The following is a 21,793-nucleotide window of genomic DNA, read 5'->3' on the forward strand; positions in this document are numbered from 1 at the left end:
TTTCTCGGGGTGGTTATGGGTAAATGTCATCAGTCAACCCTCCCTCCCTCCCTCCGTGAAAGCAACGGCAGACAATCATTTCATGCCCTTTTCCCTGGATTTCCGGAGCAGACGCCATAGCATGGCAAGCATGGAGCCCATTCAGCTCACCGCACCAGTTATGACCATTGTAAACACCTCGTGCATTATCGTGCAGTTTATGCAGAACCAGCACCTGAAAAACCAGGTGAGGAGGCGGCAGCGTGGTGAGGAGGACATGAACAAAGATTTCTCTAAAACTGAAGTCCCTGGCAATTTGGAGATCATGGTGTTACTGGGGCAGGCTCATGCCATGGAATGCCGATTCTGGGCCAGGGAAACAAGCACAGACTGGTGGGACCGCATAGTGTTGCAGGTTTGGGATGATTCCCAGTGGCTCTGAAACTTTTGCATGCGTAAGGACACTTTCATGGAACTTTGTGACTTGCTTTCCCCTTCCCTGAAACGCAAGAATACCAAGATGAGAGCAGCCCTCACAGTTCACAAGCGAATGGCAATAGCCCTGTGGAAGCTTGCAATGCCAGATAGCAACCTGTCAGTTGATAATCAATTTGGAGTGGGCAAATCTACTGTAGGAGTTGCTGTAATGCAATTAGTCAACGCAATCATTGAGCTGCTGCTATCAAAGGTAGTGACTCTGTGAAATGTGCAGGTCATAGTAGACTGTGGTGGGGCTATAGATGGAACGCATATCCCTATCTTGGGACCGGACCACCAGGGCATCCAGTACGTAAACTGCAAGGGATACTTTTCATTGGTGCTGCAAGCACACGTGGATCACAAGGGACGTTTCACCAATGTCAACATGGGATGGCCGGGAAAGCTTCATGACGCTCGCGTCTTCAGGAACTCTGGTCGGTTTAAACAGCTGCAGGAAGGGATTTACTTCCCAGACCAGAAAATAACTGTTGGGGATGTTGAAATGCCTATAATTGTCCTTGGGGACCCAGCCTACCCCTTAATGCCCTGGCTCATGAAGCCATACACAGGCACCCTGGACAGTAGTAAGGAGCTATTCAACTATAGGCTGAGCAAGTGCAAAATGGTGGTAGAGTGTGCATTTGGACGTTTAAAGGGTCACTGGCGCAGTTTACTGACTCGCTCAGACCTCAGCGAAACCAATATTCCCATTGTTATTGCTGTTTGCTGTGTGCTCCACAATATCTATGAGTAAGGGGGAGACATTTATGGCGGGGTAGGAGGTTGAGGCAAATCGCCTGGCCGCTGGTTACGCGCAGCCAGACACCAGAGTTGTTAGAAGAGCACAGGAGGGGCCGGTGCGCATCAGAGAAGCTTTGAAAACCAGTTTCAAGACTGGCCAGGCTACGGTGTGAAAGTTCTGTTTGTTTCTGCTTGATGGAACCCCCCCCTTGGTTCACTCTACTTCCCTGTAAGGTAACCACCGTCCCCCTCCCCCCCTTCGATCACCGCTTGCAGAGGCAATAAAGTCATTGTTGCTTCACATTCATGCATTCTTTATTAATTCATCACACAAATAGTGCTATAACTGCCAAGATAGCCCGGGAGGGGTGTTGAAGGAGGGAAGCACCAGGTGGGGTGATGGAGGAGCGAAGGACAAGGCCACACAGCACTTTAAAAGTTTTTGAATGCCAGCCTTCTGTTGCTTGGGCAATCCTCTGTGGTGGAGTGGCTGGGTGGCCGGAGGCCCACCCACCGTTTTCTTGGGTGTCTGGGTGAGGAGGCTATGGAACTTGGGGAGGAGGGTGGTTGGATACACAGGGGCTATAGCGGCGGTCTGTGCTCCAGCTGCCTTTCCTGCAGCTCAGCCATATGCTAGAGCATATTAGTTTGATCCTCCAGCAGCCTCAGCATTGAATCCTGCCTCCTCTCATCACGCTGCCGCCACCTTTCAGGTTCTGCCCTCTCTTCAGCCTGCCACCTCTCCTCCCAGTCATTTTGTGCTTTTCTGCACTGACATTGTCTGCCTCCATGCATTCGTCTGTGCTCTGTCACTGTGGGAGGACAGCATGAGCTCCGAGAACATTTCATTGCGAGTGCGTTTTTTTTCACCTTCTAATCTTCGCTAGCCTCTGGGAAGGAGAAGATCCTGTGATCCTTGAAACACATGCAGCTGGTGGAGGGAAAAAAAAGGGACAGTGGTATTTAAAAAGACACATTTTATAGAACAATGGTACACTCTTTCATGGTAAACCTTGCTGTTAACATTACATAAATAGCACATGTGCTTTCATTCCAAGGTCACATTTTGCCTCCCCCCACTGCTTGGCTAACCCCTCTCTCCTCCCCGTGGCTAGCAACAGGGAACATTTCTGTTCAGCCACAGGCAAACAGCCCAGCAGGAATGGGCACCTCTGAATGTCCCCTTAAGAAAAGCACCCTATTTCAACCAGGTGACCATGAATGATATCACTCTCCTGAGGATAACACAGAGAGATAAAGAACAGATGTTATTTGAACGCCAGCAAACATACACTGCAATGCTTTGTTCTGCAATGATTCCCGACTACGTGCTACTGGCCTGGAGTGGTAAAGTGTCCTACCATGGTGGATGGAATAAGGCTGCCTTCCCCAGAAACCTTTTGCAAAGGCTTTGGGAGTACATCCAGGAGAGCTTTATGGAGATGTCTCTGGAGGATTTCTGCTCCATCCCCAGACACATTAACAGACTTTTCCAGTAGCTGTACTGGCCGCGAATGCCAGGGCAAATTAATCATTAAACATGCTTGCTTTTAAACCATGTATACTATTTAAGAAGGTACACTCACCAGAGGTCCTTTCTCTGCCTGGCGGGTCCGGGAGGCAGCCTTGGGTGGGTTCGGGGGGGTACTGGCTCCGGGTCCAGAGTGAGAAACAGTTCTGGCTGTCAGGAAAACCAGTTTCTCCGCTTGCTTGCTGTGAGCTATCTTCCTTGTCCCCAAAACCTGCTTCCGTGTTGCCTCCCTCTCCATTGAAGGAGTCAAAGCACACAGTTGGGGTAGTGGTGGCTGAACTCCCTAAAATGGCATGCATAAAATGGATCATCATAGAAGCGGCATGTTTGGGCCTCTGACCTGAAGCGGCCATTTGCCTCTCTGGTTTTCTGGTGGGCTTGCCTCAGCTCCTTAAGTTTTATGTGGCACTGCTTCGGGTCCCTATTATGGCCTCTGTCCTTCATGCTCTGGGAGATTTTGACAAATGTTTTGGCATTTTGAAAACTGGAACTGAGTTCTGATCGCACAGATTCCTCTCCCCATACAGCGATCAGATCCCGTACCTCCCATTTGGTCCATGCTGGAGTTCTTTTGCGATTCTGGGACTCCATCATCGTCACCTCTGTTGATGAGCTCTGCACTCATCTGCAGCTTGCCATGCTGGCCAAACAGGAAATGAGATTCAAAAGTTCGCAGGCCTTTTCCTGTCTACCTGGCCAGTACATCTGAGATGAGAGTGCTGTCCAGAGCAGTCACAATGGAGCACTCTGGGATAGCTCCCGGAGGCCAATATCGTCAAATTGCATCCACACTACCCCAAATTCGACCCAGCAAGGCCGATTTCAGCGCTAATCCCCTTATCAGGGGTGGAGTAAAGAAATTGAATTTAAGAACCATATAAGTTGAAAAAAAGGGCTTCGTTGTGTGGACAGGTTCAGGTTAAATCGATTTAACGCTGCTAAATTCGACCTCAACTCCTAGTGTAGACTAGGGCATAGGCATTGTAGCATTATGTGAGCGGGAGAGAACCAGAAAATGAAATTGACTAGAAACTGGCAAGAGACAAAAATAAAACTGTGTATATATTCATTGTCCAAATTAAAAGAGAGATTCAGAAAGTAAGGATAGAGTAAAATTTCAAATAGTAAACTTTTCAACTGATTTCTGTTAATAATCTAATGGGTGGTTCATAATCTAAAAATGTGTTTTCAAAAAAGTACAACTCTTTTACTCTGTCGGTTCAGCATTTGTTTCTTCTGTTATTAATTATTATTATTGTATAACATTAGCGCAAGGAGGCCCAAACCAGGACCCTTTTGTTAGATGGTGTACCAACCAATATGAAGATACAGTCCTTGTTCCAAATAGCTTACAATTAACTGGATCTCTACTTACAGTTTTTGCCAGCAGCCTAGCAAGGCTTGTAGCATCACCCACCAATTTTCAGTTCCCTACCTTCCACATGACTCTTGCATGAGCAGAAACATCCATCCTAGGAGGACTGGAAAAAACACACTCTTCAGAGTTTTTCAAACACTGCATTTTAATTGTCCAAATGGCATCACAGTTGACAAAATCACTCCCTTCCCAGCAGGGACTGAGAAAGTGTGGCCTGAAAGGGAACTCTCCCCAAGAAATCCTTGTTGCAGAACTAGAAGGTTTCTCAGGGTGAGCATTCCCACCAAGTATAAAGATATTTGTATTTATAGGCAGGGTTAAGGACTAATGTAGAAGCAGAACTGTTGCAGCAGGACTGTTTGTGGGGAGAATACTTAAACAGCCAGCTATAAAAACATTTTAGAAATCATTTACTCTGAAGCTCAGTCTTCAGTCTGACTTGAAGTATGTACTTTTATTTTTTTTGCTAGCCAGTAGGTCAGGATGTAATAATATCAGTACTCATCTAGCACTTTACATCTTCAGCACAGGATAGACACTATTGGATTTTAATTCTAACAAAACTCAAGCATGAACTCCCCTCTTTGTTTTTGTAGTGGTGATAGGCTGTGCTCAGAGAACTATGGTTGTGCTAGCATGGGTACTACTTTCAATTCTGTACGTAGAGAGAGAATAGTTCCTGCAGATCAGGGTTTGGGTTATAGTGCATCTGACCTAGACATAACCATTGTTGGTTCTAATGCACATTTCCAAAAGCAGTTTCACTGAATCTTATCTTTCTTTCTGACTGAGATCTTCCAAACATGCTAGTGGTGGTAATAGAGATTGTTTTTCTACTGTTCAGTTGGACAGATGCCTGTCATTGGGCACATGCTCACATAACTTTGGAGGTGAGGAGTTCCCACCCTGCTCCAAACAGAGGATATGCATGTTGGAAGCTCATTGGAGAATAGTGCAAACTCACTCCCTTCCAGAAGTTTGCCTTTATTGCTCACTTAAACAACAAAACTAATATTAGCCTAAGTTTTTTCCTCTACAGGACCTCTCTCTGTGTTTTCACTGGAGTTCTATTACTCATTCTCTTCCTTAAGCTCAAAAAAATTAGTTTTACCTTTATTTTAGCTGTTTTGTCATGGGCTTGTGAAAGAACCCTGTTTACTGTATTTTCCAACTTGAGGTCAATTGGCATTTTCAGAATTGAGTAAATACTTTTCTAGGCCCAGGCAGGCTTTAAAAATGTGAAGTTCGGTCTCAAAAAGTTTACAGAGGTTTATGATGATCAGTAAATGCTGCAGTGAGGGTTAGTCACTGTTTACCTTCATCTTAAAATGTTAATTAGTTTTTTTACCACTTATATATTTTAGCATGGCATTAAGTAAGTATTGTGTGTGCTCAACTCGAGGGGTCTTGCAAAAAATACATACAGTGCTGTGTGTATATGAAACTTCCATATTAACCAGTTGGTTAATACCACAGCAGCTGGAGCTGGTGGTGTCAGTAACAAATCCACTAGTTTCACAAAGCAGTGTTGTGAAAAGCAAGATTTTTTTTTTGGCAATATAATCTAGCATTTAAATACAGACACACTTTTCCTTTATGCTCTTTCTATCAAAAGGAGCAGATATTCATTAAACAGTAGAATACACTTTACTTAATCTTTTTGTAAGAACTACATATCTAGTTTTATCTGTCTTTATCTAGGTCTTTATATTGCATCCATTGCTGTGGTATTAATTGTCCAGATTTTAGAACAATAAATGTAGCATTTAATATTGTAAGTAAGGGAGAACACGTAAGGAAATAACAGAAAGGGCGGGAATAAAGTCTTCTATTTGCTGACATAGCAGACTTGGACTTCCGTAAAGCATTTGACTTTTGGCACATCAACACGGAGCATCCCTGCACGCTACAGGAGTGTGATTTCTGAAGTGCACTCCCATGTTGCCCACTAACTGGTCCACATAAACCATGCTGGCATGAACTAAAAGTTCCCTAGTGGGAACTTCTTTTAATGTTTCCGCTGTTGGAAATGTTAATGGTAGGACTGACTGACTTGAAGAATAAAATTTTTTTTTTGCCTAGGATGGGTGGGAAGAGTGGGGAGGATCAGGGAGAGAGGGAAAGGGGAGGTAGAGGAGGAAGTGCCTCATTGGAATGGCAGCAGTGCCTGGAGTAGTGTATGGGAGCACTTTTCTGTGATAGGGCAGGGGACCCTGGCACCTCACAGGGGAGGGAGTCTGGGATCAGTGCCCTGTGGTCCGCCTGAAGGAGGCAGCAGCCAGAGGTGGTGGGGAGTGCCTTGAGGGCTTTGTCCCCAAACTGCCAGCCTCATACTGCTACCCCAACGTTGGACTGACTCGCCAGACCCAGCTTCCTTGTGTGCCCAGGTACAGCTGCCCAGAACCTCGTCTGGGTCTTTTCCTGGAGGTGTGGTACTGCCTGTGGCTATGCCTGCAAGCTGGAAGGGAGCAGGTGAGTGAGCTTCTCTCAGTGGGGCGGGAGTGAGCTGCAGGCTCACACTGGGGTACTGTGGCAGTAGGTGGTCATAGTTCGGGAAAGTGGAGACCCAGGAGCACCTCGACAGGAACAGTTTCAGGAACAGCAGAAGAGGTTCCTGAAGTGATGGGCTGATGCTACAGCCCAGCTGGTTCCCACGGCTAGTCTGGCTGAATGATCTTCCCCTGGTTCCACCCAGGGGAGAGGAGGCATCCCAGGCAATCTCCTTTTCTTAAAATTGGTTTATATATACCTCCTCCCAACGCCTTCAGTCCCCAAAATAGTTGTTTGTGTTGTTGTTCTAACAGTTAATAAAGTAATATAATAACTGTTTCTTTGTTACATGGGCGCCAGGGTCTATAACGCCACTTCCCTTACTACTGCTGCACAGTCCTGGCTCCTTGTCGCACATAGTACACATCTCCATGCGTAAAAATACTGATACCGACAACACAACAGCTGTGCTCTGTTTAGCATCTCTTCCTTTTCCTACTTTGGGTGTTGGGGTGGGGTGGGGTGTGGGGTGTTCCTGATCAACAGACCTTTGTCACATTTCAAAAGAAACCTTTCTGGAGTCAGTCACTTTTAACAAACTTGTGAGTTCAGGTAGATAAACTGAACCGATACGTATTCATTGAGTGAAAGAACATGTGCCAAGTGTGACCAACACACTGCACTGAAATGGAATTTTCCAGCATCGAGTTAAAATGAAACAGGAAAGTCTAAATTAAATAAAATACATTGTTTTTATTTTGCTTAGTTCTGAAATGGCTTCATTGAAATCAAAAGGACTCTGCCAATTCATCAAAATCTAAATATCTTGCAAAGTCTGATGAAAAAGTACTTCGAAAATTTTCCAGCCAGCTCCACATTTTTTACTTCTAGTTTCTGCTCCCCCACCCTTTGCATGTAGAAACACGGCACACTTGTAATCCTGTAGAATTGACAACATTCACCCATATTTTTTTAAAATAAAAACCCTTCAATTCCTTTCATTTTAACATGCATTGTATGCTGTTAGGGGCAGGGATGGGGCAAAAATCTTTCAAGAGGAGTACTTGAAACAAACATGTTTTTCTCTCCTTGACCTGTTTTCCTCAGGTGACGCCCCCATGTGGTCATTGACCTTTCACCTGATTATCGGCAAATTTTAAGTTGTTTCCTTTATGTTCAACTATACATGTTTTCTGGGGGAGGTAACTGCCATTTTGTAATCTCGCTTCCTGGATTTTAAACTTTTGAAAGGAGAAGTCTCCCTTTTTCTAGACTGCAGCATGAATTTTTGAGTACTAGGTTCTCTCTGAATTGTCCCCAGAGAACCCCACAAGATCACGATCTCCGCCAGTTGTCCCTAAATGATAGGGCAGAAGAGAAGAAGCACAAGCCACCACATGTGGTGATAATGGCTTCATATCTTACTGTAGCCTATTTGGGTTTTGCCGTCTGTATCCATTTTAATGTCTGTTTCTTTGGAATGGTTTCCACCATTTACATACAGACAGAACAGAGTATCTCAGGCATATTTGCACCTGTACCTATTAGTTATATCATCCATGCAAACTGTCTGCATTAGTAATTATTTCAGATACATTTTTTCTGTTTTTCCCATTTCCTACCCCTTCTTTAAAAATGGTATATATCCCTATAGATAAGAGGAATTTGTATCTTCGGGTACATGAGCTTCCCTATCTCATAAGTATTCTTCTGCTCCCTCTGAATCTCTCGTACTACTAATTTACACCTCTGTTAATTAATGCTCCTTTTGTCACTTTCCATTCAGGACACCACTCGGCCTCTCCATGGCTTACACCTGATTCACCTTATTCTTCAAATCCTTCAGCAAAACTGCTTTCCACCACTTTTCTGCCACTCTTCTTCATTCTGTCACTCTCCATTGACAGTCTGTCTACCAACCATGCTAATACTGTATTATGAAACGGAACATCCCAGGAAGTTAACCTAAGATCACTCAAGATGAATGCAGCCTCTGAATTCCTTTGTCTGTAACCCATACACAAAATACAAACACAGCTATTGCTGCAAGAACTTTCCCATTTTCTCACCCCACAATTTCCTTCTCCTTTGCCTGTTTATGCCTTTACTCTGTGTATAACCTATGTACATTAGAGCAGTGGTTCCCAAACGTGGGACACCGCTTGTTCAGGGAAAGCCCCTGGCGGGCCAGGCTGGTTTGTTTACCTGCCGCGTCTGCAGGTTCGACCGATCGTGGCTCCCACTGGCTGCGGTTCACTGCTACAGGCCAATGGGGGCTGCGGGAAGCAGCGCGGGCTGAGGGGCATACTGGCCGCTGCTTCCCATAGCCCCCGTTGGCCTGGAGCGGTCAGTGGTAGCCACAATTGGCCGAACCTGCGCACGCGACAGGTAAACAAACGGGCCCAGCCCGTCAGGGGCTTTCCCTGAACAAGCGGTGTCCCAAGTTTGGGAAACACTGCCTTAGAATATAAGGACTTTGTGTTATCAAGTGTCAAGCAAATCCATGATGCCATGTAAATAGTCAATTATAGTGATGATACTCATTCAAGCAGAAGACAAAATGAGTTCACTATCAAAAATGAGCCATCTGTCTCCATGGTGTGCAGTCTTATCTGAGTCAACAGAGCATTTAATTTATTGTTTCACTCTCCTGGTTAAAAGTTACCGCATATGTGAAAGGGAGAAGTGGAGGAGAGGGGGGGAAAAGACTTGATGTACAATATGCCCCCCCTACCCAAATTGCAAAATGTACAATGAACAAAGAATTTTGACAGGGATTGGGAGGTGCCAAATTTAAAATCTATCACTTGTCATTCACACTGCAAGCCATAAGATAAAACAAAAACATTCTGATAATGACAGTTTGAATGATTGCAGCCCAAATGTTTTGTGTCAAACACCAAAACAACACCAATTATTAAACTAAAAGGCTTCCTGCCACCCTTTTATTAATGCTCTCCCTCCATGTGCACGGGTGTTTGCTCTCTCGCTCATTCTCTCACCCTCCCTCCCTTTTATTAATGCTTACCCTCTGTGTGCGTGCATGCGTATTCTTGCTTTCACGTACCCACAGTTACATGGCTAGCTACCCCTTTGTGGTCTCTCTAGTGCACCCTCTTATGCATTTGGCCTAATGTGTTCACCTATCCTACAGTGGAATTGCACAATTCTCCCACTCGTAGACCAGACTCCAGGCTACAGTACTTGGTATCCAGCATTTTTACCTAGCAGGTCCTATTGAGTTTGGACATGTGCATTTCTTCCCTTTGGGAGTCTGTAGCCAGTGGTATACTATGATCAGACAGCCTTCTTAAAGCCAAAGCATTATTTATCTTAGCAGTAGGAACAAAATATTGCAGAAAAAAGGATTTCAAAACAGTCTACATGCAGGTCAATCTGTACTTGCACACTACCATTCTGTGATGGTGACCTAGACAGTGGGTCCCTGTGTCTCTGTCAGGTTCCCCGAAATAACTGATTTCTTGAGACAGTGGCCTTTTAAGTTCCATTACAGTTATATGTTCCTTGGCCTCTTCCTGTCCTGGTCAAAATCAGCTTTGTAGGGTGGCTTGAGGTGGAGGCAAAATTATCAAAAACTAATAGTTCTCTTGCTGTTCATTAACAACTACTAAGTGTTTGAGAGATGGCTGTCTTGAGCTATTCTTTGCCTGCCTGCCTGCCTGCCTGTTTTTTTCCAGACAAACTCTTGCTGAGATTAAACCAACATAGTCATATAGAAAACTCCCCAATAAACAGGCAACAGATAATATTCAGACAAATTATTATAGAGCAGCTCCAGATCTATGGCTACCTGTCTCTGTCACACACACGGATGTATATATGTATTTTTGTGTGTGTGTATATGTTTGGTTAACCCAGAAAGCCTCCCATCCATCATCACTATGTGTATATGTAAATATTATTATATAATGAAGGTAGGTGGAAGGCTTTCTGTTTTTTTTAAAGTAGACAAAAATAATACTCCGATTGTAAGATGAATCTTTAATGTATTTGAAACCTAATTGAAAATGACAGGTTTCAGAGTTGCAGCCGGGTTAGTCTGTATTCGCAAAAAGAAAAGGAGTACTTGTGGCACCTTAGAGACTAACAAATTTATTAGAGCATAAGCTTTCGTGAGCTACAGCTCACTTCATCGGATGCATTTTACAAGTGAGCTGTAGCTCATGAAAGCTTATGCTCTAATAAATTTGTTAGTCTCTAAGGTGCCACAAGTACTCCTTTTCTTTTTGCTAATTGAAAATGTGAGTTTAAAATCATTCATATGGGCTTTCCCTGTAGCACACTTGCATATATACTTCTTCCGATGTGGTTATTTCTTTGAGGCAACTGTTTTTTTAAAAATAAAACACTATATTCTTCTCTATAACTGGATTTTCTAGTATTCCCACATTATAAAAACATGGTCAAATGGATAAAGAACTAACCATTCATCCCTGAATACTGGCTTAATCCTGAGTTGTTTACAACCTGAATTGTCCATGTAGCTTGCTGCAGAGCTCGTTACATTTAAAAAAAGCATATTTTATATGCTTGCACAAGTATAAGAAGTTTTGTGATTGAGCAACAGCATTGTACTTTTTAACAAACAGAATGGATTTGCAGGAGTTGTTCACATTCAGGCATAGTACAAGAATAATTTTCAGTGCTGGTTTTTATCTATGTTTTTAACTAGGCATTTTTAAAACTACGGAGAAGGTGTAATGCGGAAGTGTGGAAACTTGAAGCACTCGGAATGCTTATGTTTTATGCACAAGCCTCATTCTATTGAATTTTTAAAATATTTTTCCCAAGTCATCGCAAATTTAGCAACATATTTTCCAGTCTTGGTATAGTCTTAAAGGACTTTGTTTTGAGTGGGTTTCATCGGCAAATCCGTCTCTTAAGTAGATACTGGAATAACAGGGATGCAGTCCTGGATGAGGTCAGATGACAGATATGTGGAGTTGTGTTTAAATACTTCATATATTTGCATGATTTTTCTCTTAACTATTTTATATGTACATTTGCTGTGTTAGTGTAGATATCCCAGAACATACTTTATTAGCCACCGGTCTGTTTTGGAAGCATTTTTACTTCAATATCCAGTTACATGTTGAATGACAAACACTTCAGAAATATGTAATCTGAAGTTTTCAGTTGTGAAAGATAACTTCTTACTTCTCTGCTGTTTATCATAGATACTAAAGGTAAAGAAACTGCTGCAATGAAAGCTGACCTCTTGAGGGCCCGCAATGTGAAAAGGTACATTAATCAGCTGACTGTGGCAAAGAAGCAGTGTGAGAAGAGAATAAGGCTTCTAGGAGGTCCGGCTTATGACCAGCAGGAGGATGGTATATCTGATGAGGGTGATGGCCTTCAGAGCCAGAAGGTAAGTATTACATAGTGTGTATAAGGCTAGAATGAAAATTTTCCAGGTGTTAGTATTTGATCACTTTATACGTCACTTTTAATTATAAACGAGATTATCCAAGAGAAACATGTTAGTACAATTGTTTCATGTTATATTTGTTTCAGTGTTGGGAAATTATGGCAATAGTTACCTTGCAAAATATATCGTAATGTGTTAAATACATGGTACTGGTATTGTCTGTATATAGAACTTCATAACAGGTTCTTCAGCTCATGAGATTGCTAAATTTTGAGACTTGCCCTATATAGCAGAATGAGACACACTTACAGTGGTGGTCTTTATAAGATTACCTCCATATCTGCAATATTCCTTGGTCCTCCCTATATTTATTATAGGAAATACCTTGAATATTTTAGTTGTCTAAGGCAACTGGCATTTTTCAAGGGCAACCATTATGGAAGAGGTTCAGTAAGACTATTGACCAAATCAGAAATCTCAACATCTTTGTACAGTAGGTCTTGGAAATATGTTATTGCATTAGCCAACAGCTACAAAAATGAAAATTCCAGTTTATTATCTTAGATAATAAAGTGTAATAGGGCTAATAATTTATGTACTCTACTTTCTGTGCCCTTTGGACTAAGCTCAGTAATTGGAATATTGCAGTTAAAAATAAAATACTACATTTTTTTATGTAGGTAAGAGAGAGAGAAATGTTAGTCTTTATGCAGGTGTCTCTTTAAGTTCATTAAATTGTTGTAATAATTGTAACTTGGTTGAGGATCAGAAAAAAAAATTCCATTGCTGGAAAATATTTCTTACTGAAGATGGCAATATACCATTTTATAGTAAGTGTAGAAAAGTAAAAAGCTAAAGTCTGAGAGGAAAAGGGTTTGTTTTCTTTTTCCTTCCTGTTTAAAATATGTTTATAGAAAAGCATCTGTCATAGGAAGTGGTAGGCCAGTCTTGATCTATTTCAGAAGCAGAGAGATCCTGTTGTTAATGTAACCTGTTTTACAGGCCCACAAATCACTTCCACCTCTTCTAAGGGGGTGCCCTACCCACTGCTGGGTATTGTTAACTGTGGGTCAGCTCCTGCAAACAGTGGTGAATGTGAGCAGTCTTATTTTAAATTAATGACTCTACTCACAGGAGTAAAGCCACTGTCAATCATAGGTATTTGCCATGTTGGTGGTGGCAGCAGCAGTACCAGAGTTGAACTAGAACTGCCCATCTCTAAGCCTTTGATATTCTGAAAGGACAAGACCCAACAATTCCCCCCTCCGCCTCCCCAAAGCTGGGCAGAAGAGAAGCACAGCATAGAATCCTTGGTTGTAGATCAGATGCCCACTGGTGGGGTTAGACTGCATAGCTCAGCTCTGGGAGGGAGCGCACTTTGATTGGCAGTGCTTCCCTGTGTGCTCTCTCCATCTTAGCAATAGCAGCAGTTCAAACTTGTATTTACAAGTAGCCAGCAATGCCCCAGATATTGGCCCAGCCCCTGCTGAGGACATAGGTAAAAATATCCAGCATGTGGCAGGGCTTCTCTTTATTTTGTTTTTGTTTAACAAAATGAATTAATATTGGCTTATTACTCCCGCATCTTTCTTTAAAAAAAAAAAAAGAGAGAGAGAGAGAAAGAGAGAGAGAGCGAGAGCCAGGTCATTCCAGTAGCCTTTTAAGGTACTACATTGTTTAAAGAATAGCCAATAAATGTATATGAAACACCACGTTTGCTTTTTTCCTATTACAGTATTTCAAGAACAGATATTTATTGCTGTATTTGGGGTAATATTGAAGTGTGTTGTAGATGCTTGAACTAGACGAATGGACTTGAGGAGTATGTTGTACTATTTAAATTAAGAATGAGTTGACTAATAGCTTAGAATTATACTTTAGTCACTGCCACACAACCTTCCTCTTTGGTGGGATAGATGTGTCGTATTTGTAAATGTCATGTAATAAATACTTCAGTTATAGTATTAATTTGGAAGTGAAGTCAGGGTTCCTGTTCTCATATTGCAGATTAAAGGCATGAAAAAGCTAAGAGAAAAAATTATGCTCAGTAAAAAGCATAATTTTCACAGCAAAAGCAATGTTGGTTATAAAACAGCTGTATTTTACTTGTAGGTCAATATACAAACATCTTATTGCAAGGATCTGAATCTGATTGCTCTGGCTAGGCCCTGAATTTGAAAGTAAACGGGTGTGTTTTTAACTAGATGTTGGCTAAATCAGTCTTTTGTAGTTAGCTGCGATACTGACTATGATGGGTTGGACCCCTTGCGAAGTCACCTGATGTGCTGAGATACCACTGAGTCTACCTGTTCTGCCAGTGTGGGCCCCCTTTTACCTGTCTTGCTGAGGCAGGCTATTAAAGCCTCCTCTAATACACACATAGGCAGGGCCACACCCAGCTGCAGATCAGCTCTGGGAAGACTCAGCTTAAGGAACTTGCTCCAACACTCTGGTGCTTGCTCCTTTAAGGGGTACAAACCCAAAGGTTTTATTAAATTCACCCCCCTCCCTCAATGTGGAGAGAGGTGTGCATGCTTCTTGTCCCCCCAGTTAGAAATTACAGAAACTGGGTTTATTATTAAACCAGACAAATTTTATTAACTATAAAAGGCAGATTTTAAGTGGTAAAAGGGGTAACAAACAGAACAAAGCAGATTACTATGCAAATAAAATCAAACATGTACACAGCTAGTGTCACCAAAGAAATTGGTTACAAATAGTATTTCTCACCCTAGATATTGTTGCAGGCACTTTGCAATGTTTCTGTGGTTCAGAATTCCAGTTATATTCCTTTTCAGACTAGACCCCTGTCTCAGTCTGGACTCCCCCTTGCCTTCCCTTCAGGTTGCTTTAGCAGTCTTTCTTCTTGGGCAGACAACCATGGAGAGGAGGAGTCTTGTTTGCCTTCCTCCCCACCCTTAAATAGGATTTACATAAGGTGGGAATCCTTTGTTTCCCAAACTTGACCCCCCGTCTCTTCAGTGGAAAGTTACAAGAAGTCCCAGGTAATGTTTAGTATCCGGTGACAAGACCACCTGACTCAGTAGTATCGTAATGTCTAGGAGTCACTGGCAGTATGGAGCATCTGCAGGAAGGCCAAGCCTTTTCACAGTCCATTGTCCTCACTGATGGGCCATGCGCCCTGTCTGGCTTTTCCATTGTTGTACCTGAAGTGTTAGCAGTGGGCGTCACCCAAGGTAGCATAGTTGAAATACAGATACGTAGTCAATATTCCTAACTTCAGATACAGAAATGATACAGGCATACAAATTGAATAATCACACTCAGTAAATCATAACCTTTCCAATGATATCTTACAAGATCCATCTTGCATAAAGTATATCTCAGTTATGTCGTATTTATATCATAAGCATATTTTCATAAAGAATATGGAATGAAACATCACACTGACCCTTCTGCTATATTGGTTATAATATTTGGTTCCAGAAAAGTATGCCCTTTGAATTAAAGTAGAATATAATATACACTTTATAATCTATTTAAGATCTTTGTCCTTTTTCTAAAAAATCACACCTGCACAGCAATGCAGTAGTCTGATCAAGTTCTTGTTGTCTAGTATTCATTGAAGAAATGATTTACATCATCTTTAAGCTGCACTCTGCACAGTAGTTACATTGTCTTATCAAGAAGGAGTGTTGTACAGAGTCTTTAGCTGATTGATTCCCAAACTATGTTCTGTGAACCACCAGTGGTCCATGGAGCACTTGCAGTCTTGATTTCAATCAAACTACAAAATGGATGAGAAACTCCTCCCAGTCAGAAACCATTTGAGTTTGCTCTCAGGCAAAGACAACCTGACTGCATAACCATTCTGCTGATGATGGCTGAGTGAAAATTGTAGTGGAATAGAAAAAATTAGCTTGCCTCCACCACAGACAAGGTATATACATTGAGTGAGCTGTAGCTCACGAAAGCTTATGCTCAAATAAATTTGTTAGTCTCTAAGGTGCCACAAGTACTCTTTTTCTTTTTGCGAATACAGACTAACACGGCTGCTACTCTGAAACCTGATTCTTTGTTGTAAGTGACCACACTTTGATTGTGATTTCTGATACTCCAGCCTCTTTTCCCCATGCTATTTGTCACAAGTTATCTTTATATCTGGATAACCTGTAAGGATGGCATAAAGGGAAAGGGCTTAAAACTCTTATCCCTTTCCCTCCCTCATTGCCTCTTATATATGCTAAAGTAAAAAAGATCACGGCAGATAAGTAATGTGTTAGTCTGAAAGTATGCGTTTTGCTTGGATTTCTTCCCAGAGTAAATGGTAGGGAAAATAGCCAGAGCTCCTTAAATGATAAATGCTCAGTAATCCTCGATTGCTAGTCAATATGGTGGGTCTATCTATTGCCACAAAACCAAAGGTTTTTAAGGTATTGATGATTTGCTTTTTTAAACAAAGCATTATTGTAATCAAGGTACAAACAATATCCTTTACGTGGGATCATATCATGATTATTAACTTGCATCATGGGGGTATCTTTCCTGTATCATTCACTTTCTATTGTTCTGTTTCCCAAAAAAGGGAGGGTATCAAAACAGAGGTCCTCTTACCAGACTATAAATACCATCCTCCTATCAGAAAATCCTCATAGCAACTAGATTTCTGTTCACTAAACTCTCCTCTGGTAGCTCTCTTCTCTAAAGCACAAAGTCTGCTATAGCTCAGGAAACAGTTACTAGCTGTACTTCATTGTTTCATGAATAGGTCAGTGTGTATGTGGGGAAACCATGGTCTATTGTGTAGTAGTACTTGTGTTGTAGATTAAAGGAATGAAAAAAACGAAGATCCATAATTATACTTGCTTCTCTGACAGCAAAAGCAAGGCTGGTTATAAAACACATACATTTTACTTGTAGGTCAATATACAAACTTCAGAGAATCTTAAAGATTTCTAGTTTTTTTTTGTTTTTGTTTTTTTTAAGTACTGTTGCATTTAATTTGTAGTACAGAGCCCTACAAATAGCACTGGGCAGGCCATGGGCACGTTGGATTGACAGTTCACAATAAAATAATGATTTCACTTTTGTCTTACCTACTGTATAATCACCAGGTCTTGGATTGTTCAGAATTGCGAGGGACAAAAAGTTCTGTGTACTTTGCTTTAACCATTGTCTTCAAGCAGAGATAAAGGTTGCTGCTTAGTTTTCTCCTCAACCTTGAAGCTGCTTCAGAGTTAAAAAGACTTAAAGGGTCACCGTTGAGGCCGATAGATGTAAGATTAGATCTACTCAATGTATGTTGGTTTGAGAATGTGTATGTGTACCAGAGTAAATTCCGTCTGTCCTCTAATCAGGGTTGATAGTGAGCAACAGTGATACTGAAACATACAGGAATCCCTCAGGGAACATTTCAAAGCAGGGTTCGATATCCTGTCTCTTCAAAACAGAAGGATAGTGTAGTGCGAACATAGGGATTCTCAGCTGTATAGGTCTTGAATTGTGTGCATGTTGTAGTCCAGTCCTGCAAAATAATCACGAACATTTAGCTCAGTCATAAAATCTACTTCCTTGTCATTTATTGTGATGAATGATGATTAAAATATTGATATTTTTGTTCTTGTTTGACTTTTTTAAAGATCTCCTTTACTGATGCCTTATGAAAAAACTGAATATCATTTGTCAGTATTTCTTAGTTTATTCTTTATTCACTTGTGTGTTTTCATGTAATCTGCTTCTTAAGATTTAAACTGTAAGTGGTTCTTTTTTTTGCTTGAAGTCCTAATTTTCTATGGCATCATGACTGATTTGCTGTAGAAATTATTGTACCATGAAGGAATTAAAATTTAGGGAGGTAACATGGTCCACTGGATAGATGGGCCTGAACTGGGAGCCGAGTCCTTTGGGTTCTAGTTCCAACTGTGCCAGTGACTTACTCAGTGACCCTAAACAAGTGACTTCACCCTCTTTGCCTCCACTTCCCCATCTGTAAAATGTACATCTTTGTAATCTATAGATAGAAACACTATGCCACAGAAGAGCTAACTATTATCATTTAGTAAGGTAGAGACCAAGCATGTGTAGAAACTGGTGCACTCTTAAGGAACAAAGATTGTTCTTTCATTTGTATACCTTCTTTAATAAGGAATGAGAAAAGAGATGAAAAACACAATAGGCATGTTGAGTTGTTTTGAAGTAGACTGAGATTTCATCAGATCTCTTAAACTACGAGAATTTTCTCTAATATTTTTGATAATTAAAAACAAATAATGATCTTACCTTTGTGATGGAAGAAGTGACCATGCATCTTAGCTAACAATATTTAGCTGTTATGGCACCTTACATCTACAAAGCAGTTTGCAACTAATCCGCTGAACAATTGCTCTGAGGTTGCTTGGTAAGGATTATTTTCATTTTAAAGGTAGGTAAATAGAAGTAGCAAGACTAAGTGATTGTGACACAGAATCTCATTGATGGAGTGATTCGAACTGGGGAACTGATTCGCAGTCCAGTGCTCATTCCCCTAGATCATATTTCTTATCAGTGAAATATTTGAAATGAAATCTAACAACGCACTGTAAATTTAAGACTGAACTGCTTTGGAGGATCATAATTTTTGTGGTGTTAGGATGCAGAATGGCAAATCATAATCTAATATGTAACGTTTCTGACTAGTTTTCTTCTGACATTAAATTGTGCCCTTGGCTTGGATTATGCCCCAGAATATTTAGAAGGATCTAATCAGTTGGGACAGTAATGGTTTACTGAATTATTTAAATAGCAGATAAAATGCACAGTATGTTAATTGCAGGATATTCCAGATGGTTAACAACAACAAAAAAAGGAATTATTGGAAAGGAAAAGTTATTTAAATATCTCATCTTACCACAGAAATAAAACCTAATAACTGACTTTTTCTAAGTAAACACGGTTAGATTGTTTTAAACACACAGATGTCATTTTGCACTTCCAGTTGCTAATTACAAAAGTGCAGTCTTCATAAATAACATTTAAGATGACAACAGCTGTGGAGTCTTATGCAAACTAGTGTCAAGCTGACATAACTGCCACTGTGAAAGAGTATTTATTACAACAGCTTGTCCCACAGCAGAGTTATGAATTACTACTTTCAGGTTTTAATGTTTAATAATTATCCCCATTGCTGGTAATTTTAGCAGACAGGCCAATGACTGGATGAACATAAGGGACTGAATTACTCTTTCCCTCCAGAGGTGGTTCCACCACGTCAGGATTGATGCAGCATTCAGTCTAATTTGCTGTCTGTGCTGTACCAGCTTCTATAGATAATCCTGGAGAGAGTGAAGTGCTCTGTTTTTTCAGCTCAGTAGCTTCACAATTACTGAATTCACACACAATAGAAATAAAAAAAATGGAATGAGTGTCCATTTTAGGGACTCTAATAGAAGAGAACTTTTTTTTTTTTTTGGATGGCATTTTCTCCCCATTCACTTCTGAATTCTTGTCTACGTTCTGTAGAATTGCTTGCTTTTTATACCCACGTTCCTTGCTCTCCCATTGCAGCCACTGTCCTTCTAGGTGAAAGAGATTGGAGGGGCATGCAATATGCCAATACAGATCACTACAGCTGAGCCCATGGGCTAGTCTTAGAACTGTCATTTATGTCCTCCTCCTGGATACTCTGATCACCATTACTGTAATAATAAGCCCTTTTTTTGACAGAAGCAAATGGATTACTGTGGATTTACAGCGTGAGCTCAGAGACAGCAGCTCACTAAATACACACAGTTTTTTTTAATGTAAGTAGAACTAGCCAATTCCCAAAGATTGTGCTGTAAAAAATGTAGAGAAGACATGGCACAATTAGAAAATTTTTGAAAATGAGACTAAAAATAAACACTGCAACTGAGGCAAACATGAAACACTTGAATGTTACCCAAAACAAGTGGGCTTAGTCGGACAAAAAATTGGGCTGATACAGAGTGCTACATTGCCTAAAGGACCTTTTTTTTTTTTTTTTTTTTTTTTTTTTTTAAGAGGAGAACCTTGTGATGCTGGATGCTGTGAAACAAAGATCCTGACTGCTTCTGATCATTAAAGAGCCCCATTATGCTTTTTTGTATGGGGAGCGCTGATAACCCCAGCACCCTGGCAAAATTCCAACTCACTCTACTTACATTATTCTTCAGGTTTCAACTGGATTCAGTATTTTTAATGTCTTTAAGTTGTTTGCTGCTAAACACATGCTGCATTCACATTGATGGGCTAAATTATTCCTATAGAAATAGTATTTAAGTGCTTTGGGATCCTTTCAGAAGAAAAGGTGATAAGTAGCTTATCAGTAGTTTGCATGGTACTCTTACAGGGCCCCGCTTAAGATGATGGCATGCACATATGTAGAGGTGGTTGTTTTTTATCTCCTTTGTTGGTTTCCTTCCTCCCACTTCTCACCATGCAGCAGAAACACTTTAAAAAAGTCTTTTAAATCTTCTGACAAACACTCATCTACTTGCCTCACTGGTGCCTTGAGGCAGACAGGCTTCTGTTAGAGTTTAGATTTGACTCAAAAACCTACTTCAGGAGCAGTGTAAATGCTTCTTAAGTAAAGGGAAAATTTAAAAGAAGCTTGGTTGTCTGCATGTCACCGATGAGGTCAGTGAATGAACAAGAAAAGGAATGGTGCTTTTCCCTTTAAAGTGCATTGCTCAGCTCTATGCTTGTCAGGTGGCCATTCTTCAAGGAAGTCTCCTGGGCCATAAAAGTGGCAATATTACAACAAAAAAACTTCAAAAACAGACTCTAATGAGAGATTGCTGAATTGGAATTAATTTGCAAACTGGACACCATTAAATTAGGCTTGAGTAAAGACTGGAGGTAGATGTGTCATTACACAAAGTAAAACTATTTCCCCATGTTTATTTTTCCCCCCTACTGTTCCTCACACGTTCTTGTCAACTGCTGGAAATGGCCCACCTTGATTATCACTACAAAAGGTTTTTTTTTTCTTCTGCTGGTAATAGCTCACCTTATCTGATCACTCTCATTACAGTGTGCATGGTAACACCCATTGTTTCATGTTCTCTGTGTATATAAAATCCGCCTACTGTATTTTCCATTGCATGGATCCAATGAAGTGAGCTGTAGCTCATGAAAGCTTATGCTGAAATAAATTTGTTAGTCTGTAAGGTGTCACAAGTACTTCTTTTCTTTTTATAAGATCAGAGAGAGAAAGGAAGTCTGTCAGTCAGACATGGGGACCACTATAGATTTGGGCTGAAATTCATTAATGAGAACTGATTTTTAATATTTTTCCTCTAGCATATATGAGATCTGGTAGTGAGGAGGGTGATGTCATAAATGTTTCATGGCGGATAAGCTGTGCAGCTTCATTGTCTCCGTTAATGCATTCATTTGCCTCCATTTAATCCAGTCACTTACATTGTGCCACCCCACCATAAGCTAAAGTGCCTAATACAGGTACTCTTGAGGGCACAATGGAGCTTATAAGATCTTAATTATTGCATGAAGTCATGCAAATGAAAGAACCCATCCTGACTCTCAGAGCCCAGGCGTAGTTAGCGGGGCTGGCAGTTATTTATAAAATTCAGTTTGCATGTAATTTGAGAAACAGAACTGTTTGGAAAGTGGAATTTCTGTTTCATGGGAAGTTCTACATTGTTGAAATTTGTTTTGTTTAGAGTTGGAATAAAACAATTCTGAAATTTCCCATGAACTAATTTTTTTTTAACAAAATTAATTTTGGATCAATTTAAATGTTTAGTTGAAATTTTGACATCTTTACAGTTCTTTAATTTTTACACTATAAAATTAATTTCAAAATGAAAAGTCATTTTGATACAAAAAT

General features: G+C 40.8%; 1 protein-coding gene across 6 annotated transcripts in view; it reads left to right on the forward strand.

Moving 5' to 3' along the window:
- SNX25 (sorting nexin 25) overlaps positions 1-21,793 on the forward strand; it is a 180,155-nt gene that overhangs the window by 102,886 nt on the left and 55,476 nt on the right. For all 6 annotated transcript variants that reach the window (XM_038398924.2, XM_038398923.2, XM_038398921.2 and 3 more), the window contains one exon: positions 11,798-11,988. In XM_038398924.2, coding sequence (XP_038254852.1) covers positions 11,798-11,988 — 191 coding nt within the window. The remainder of the gene's footprint in view (positions 1-11,797; positions 11,989-21,793) is intronic.

The sequence above is a fragment of the Dermochelys coriacea genome, chromosome 4, assembly GCF_009764565.3.
Source record: "Dermochelys coriacea isolate rDerCor1 chromosome 4, rDerCor1.pri.v4, whole genome shotgun sequence".
NCBI lineage: Eukaryota > Metazoa > Chordata > Testudines > Dermochelyidae > Dermochelys > Dermochelys coriacea.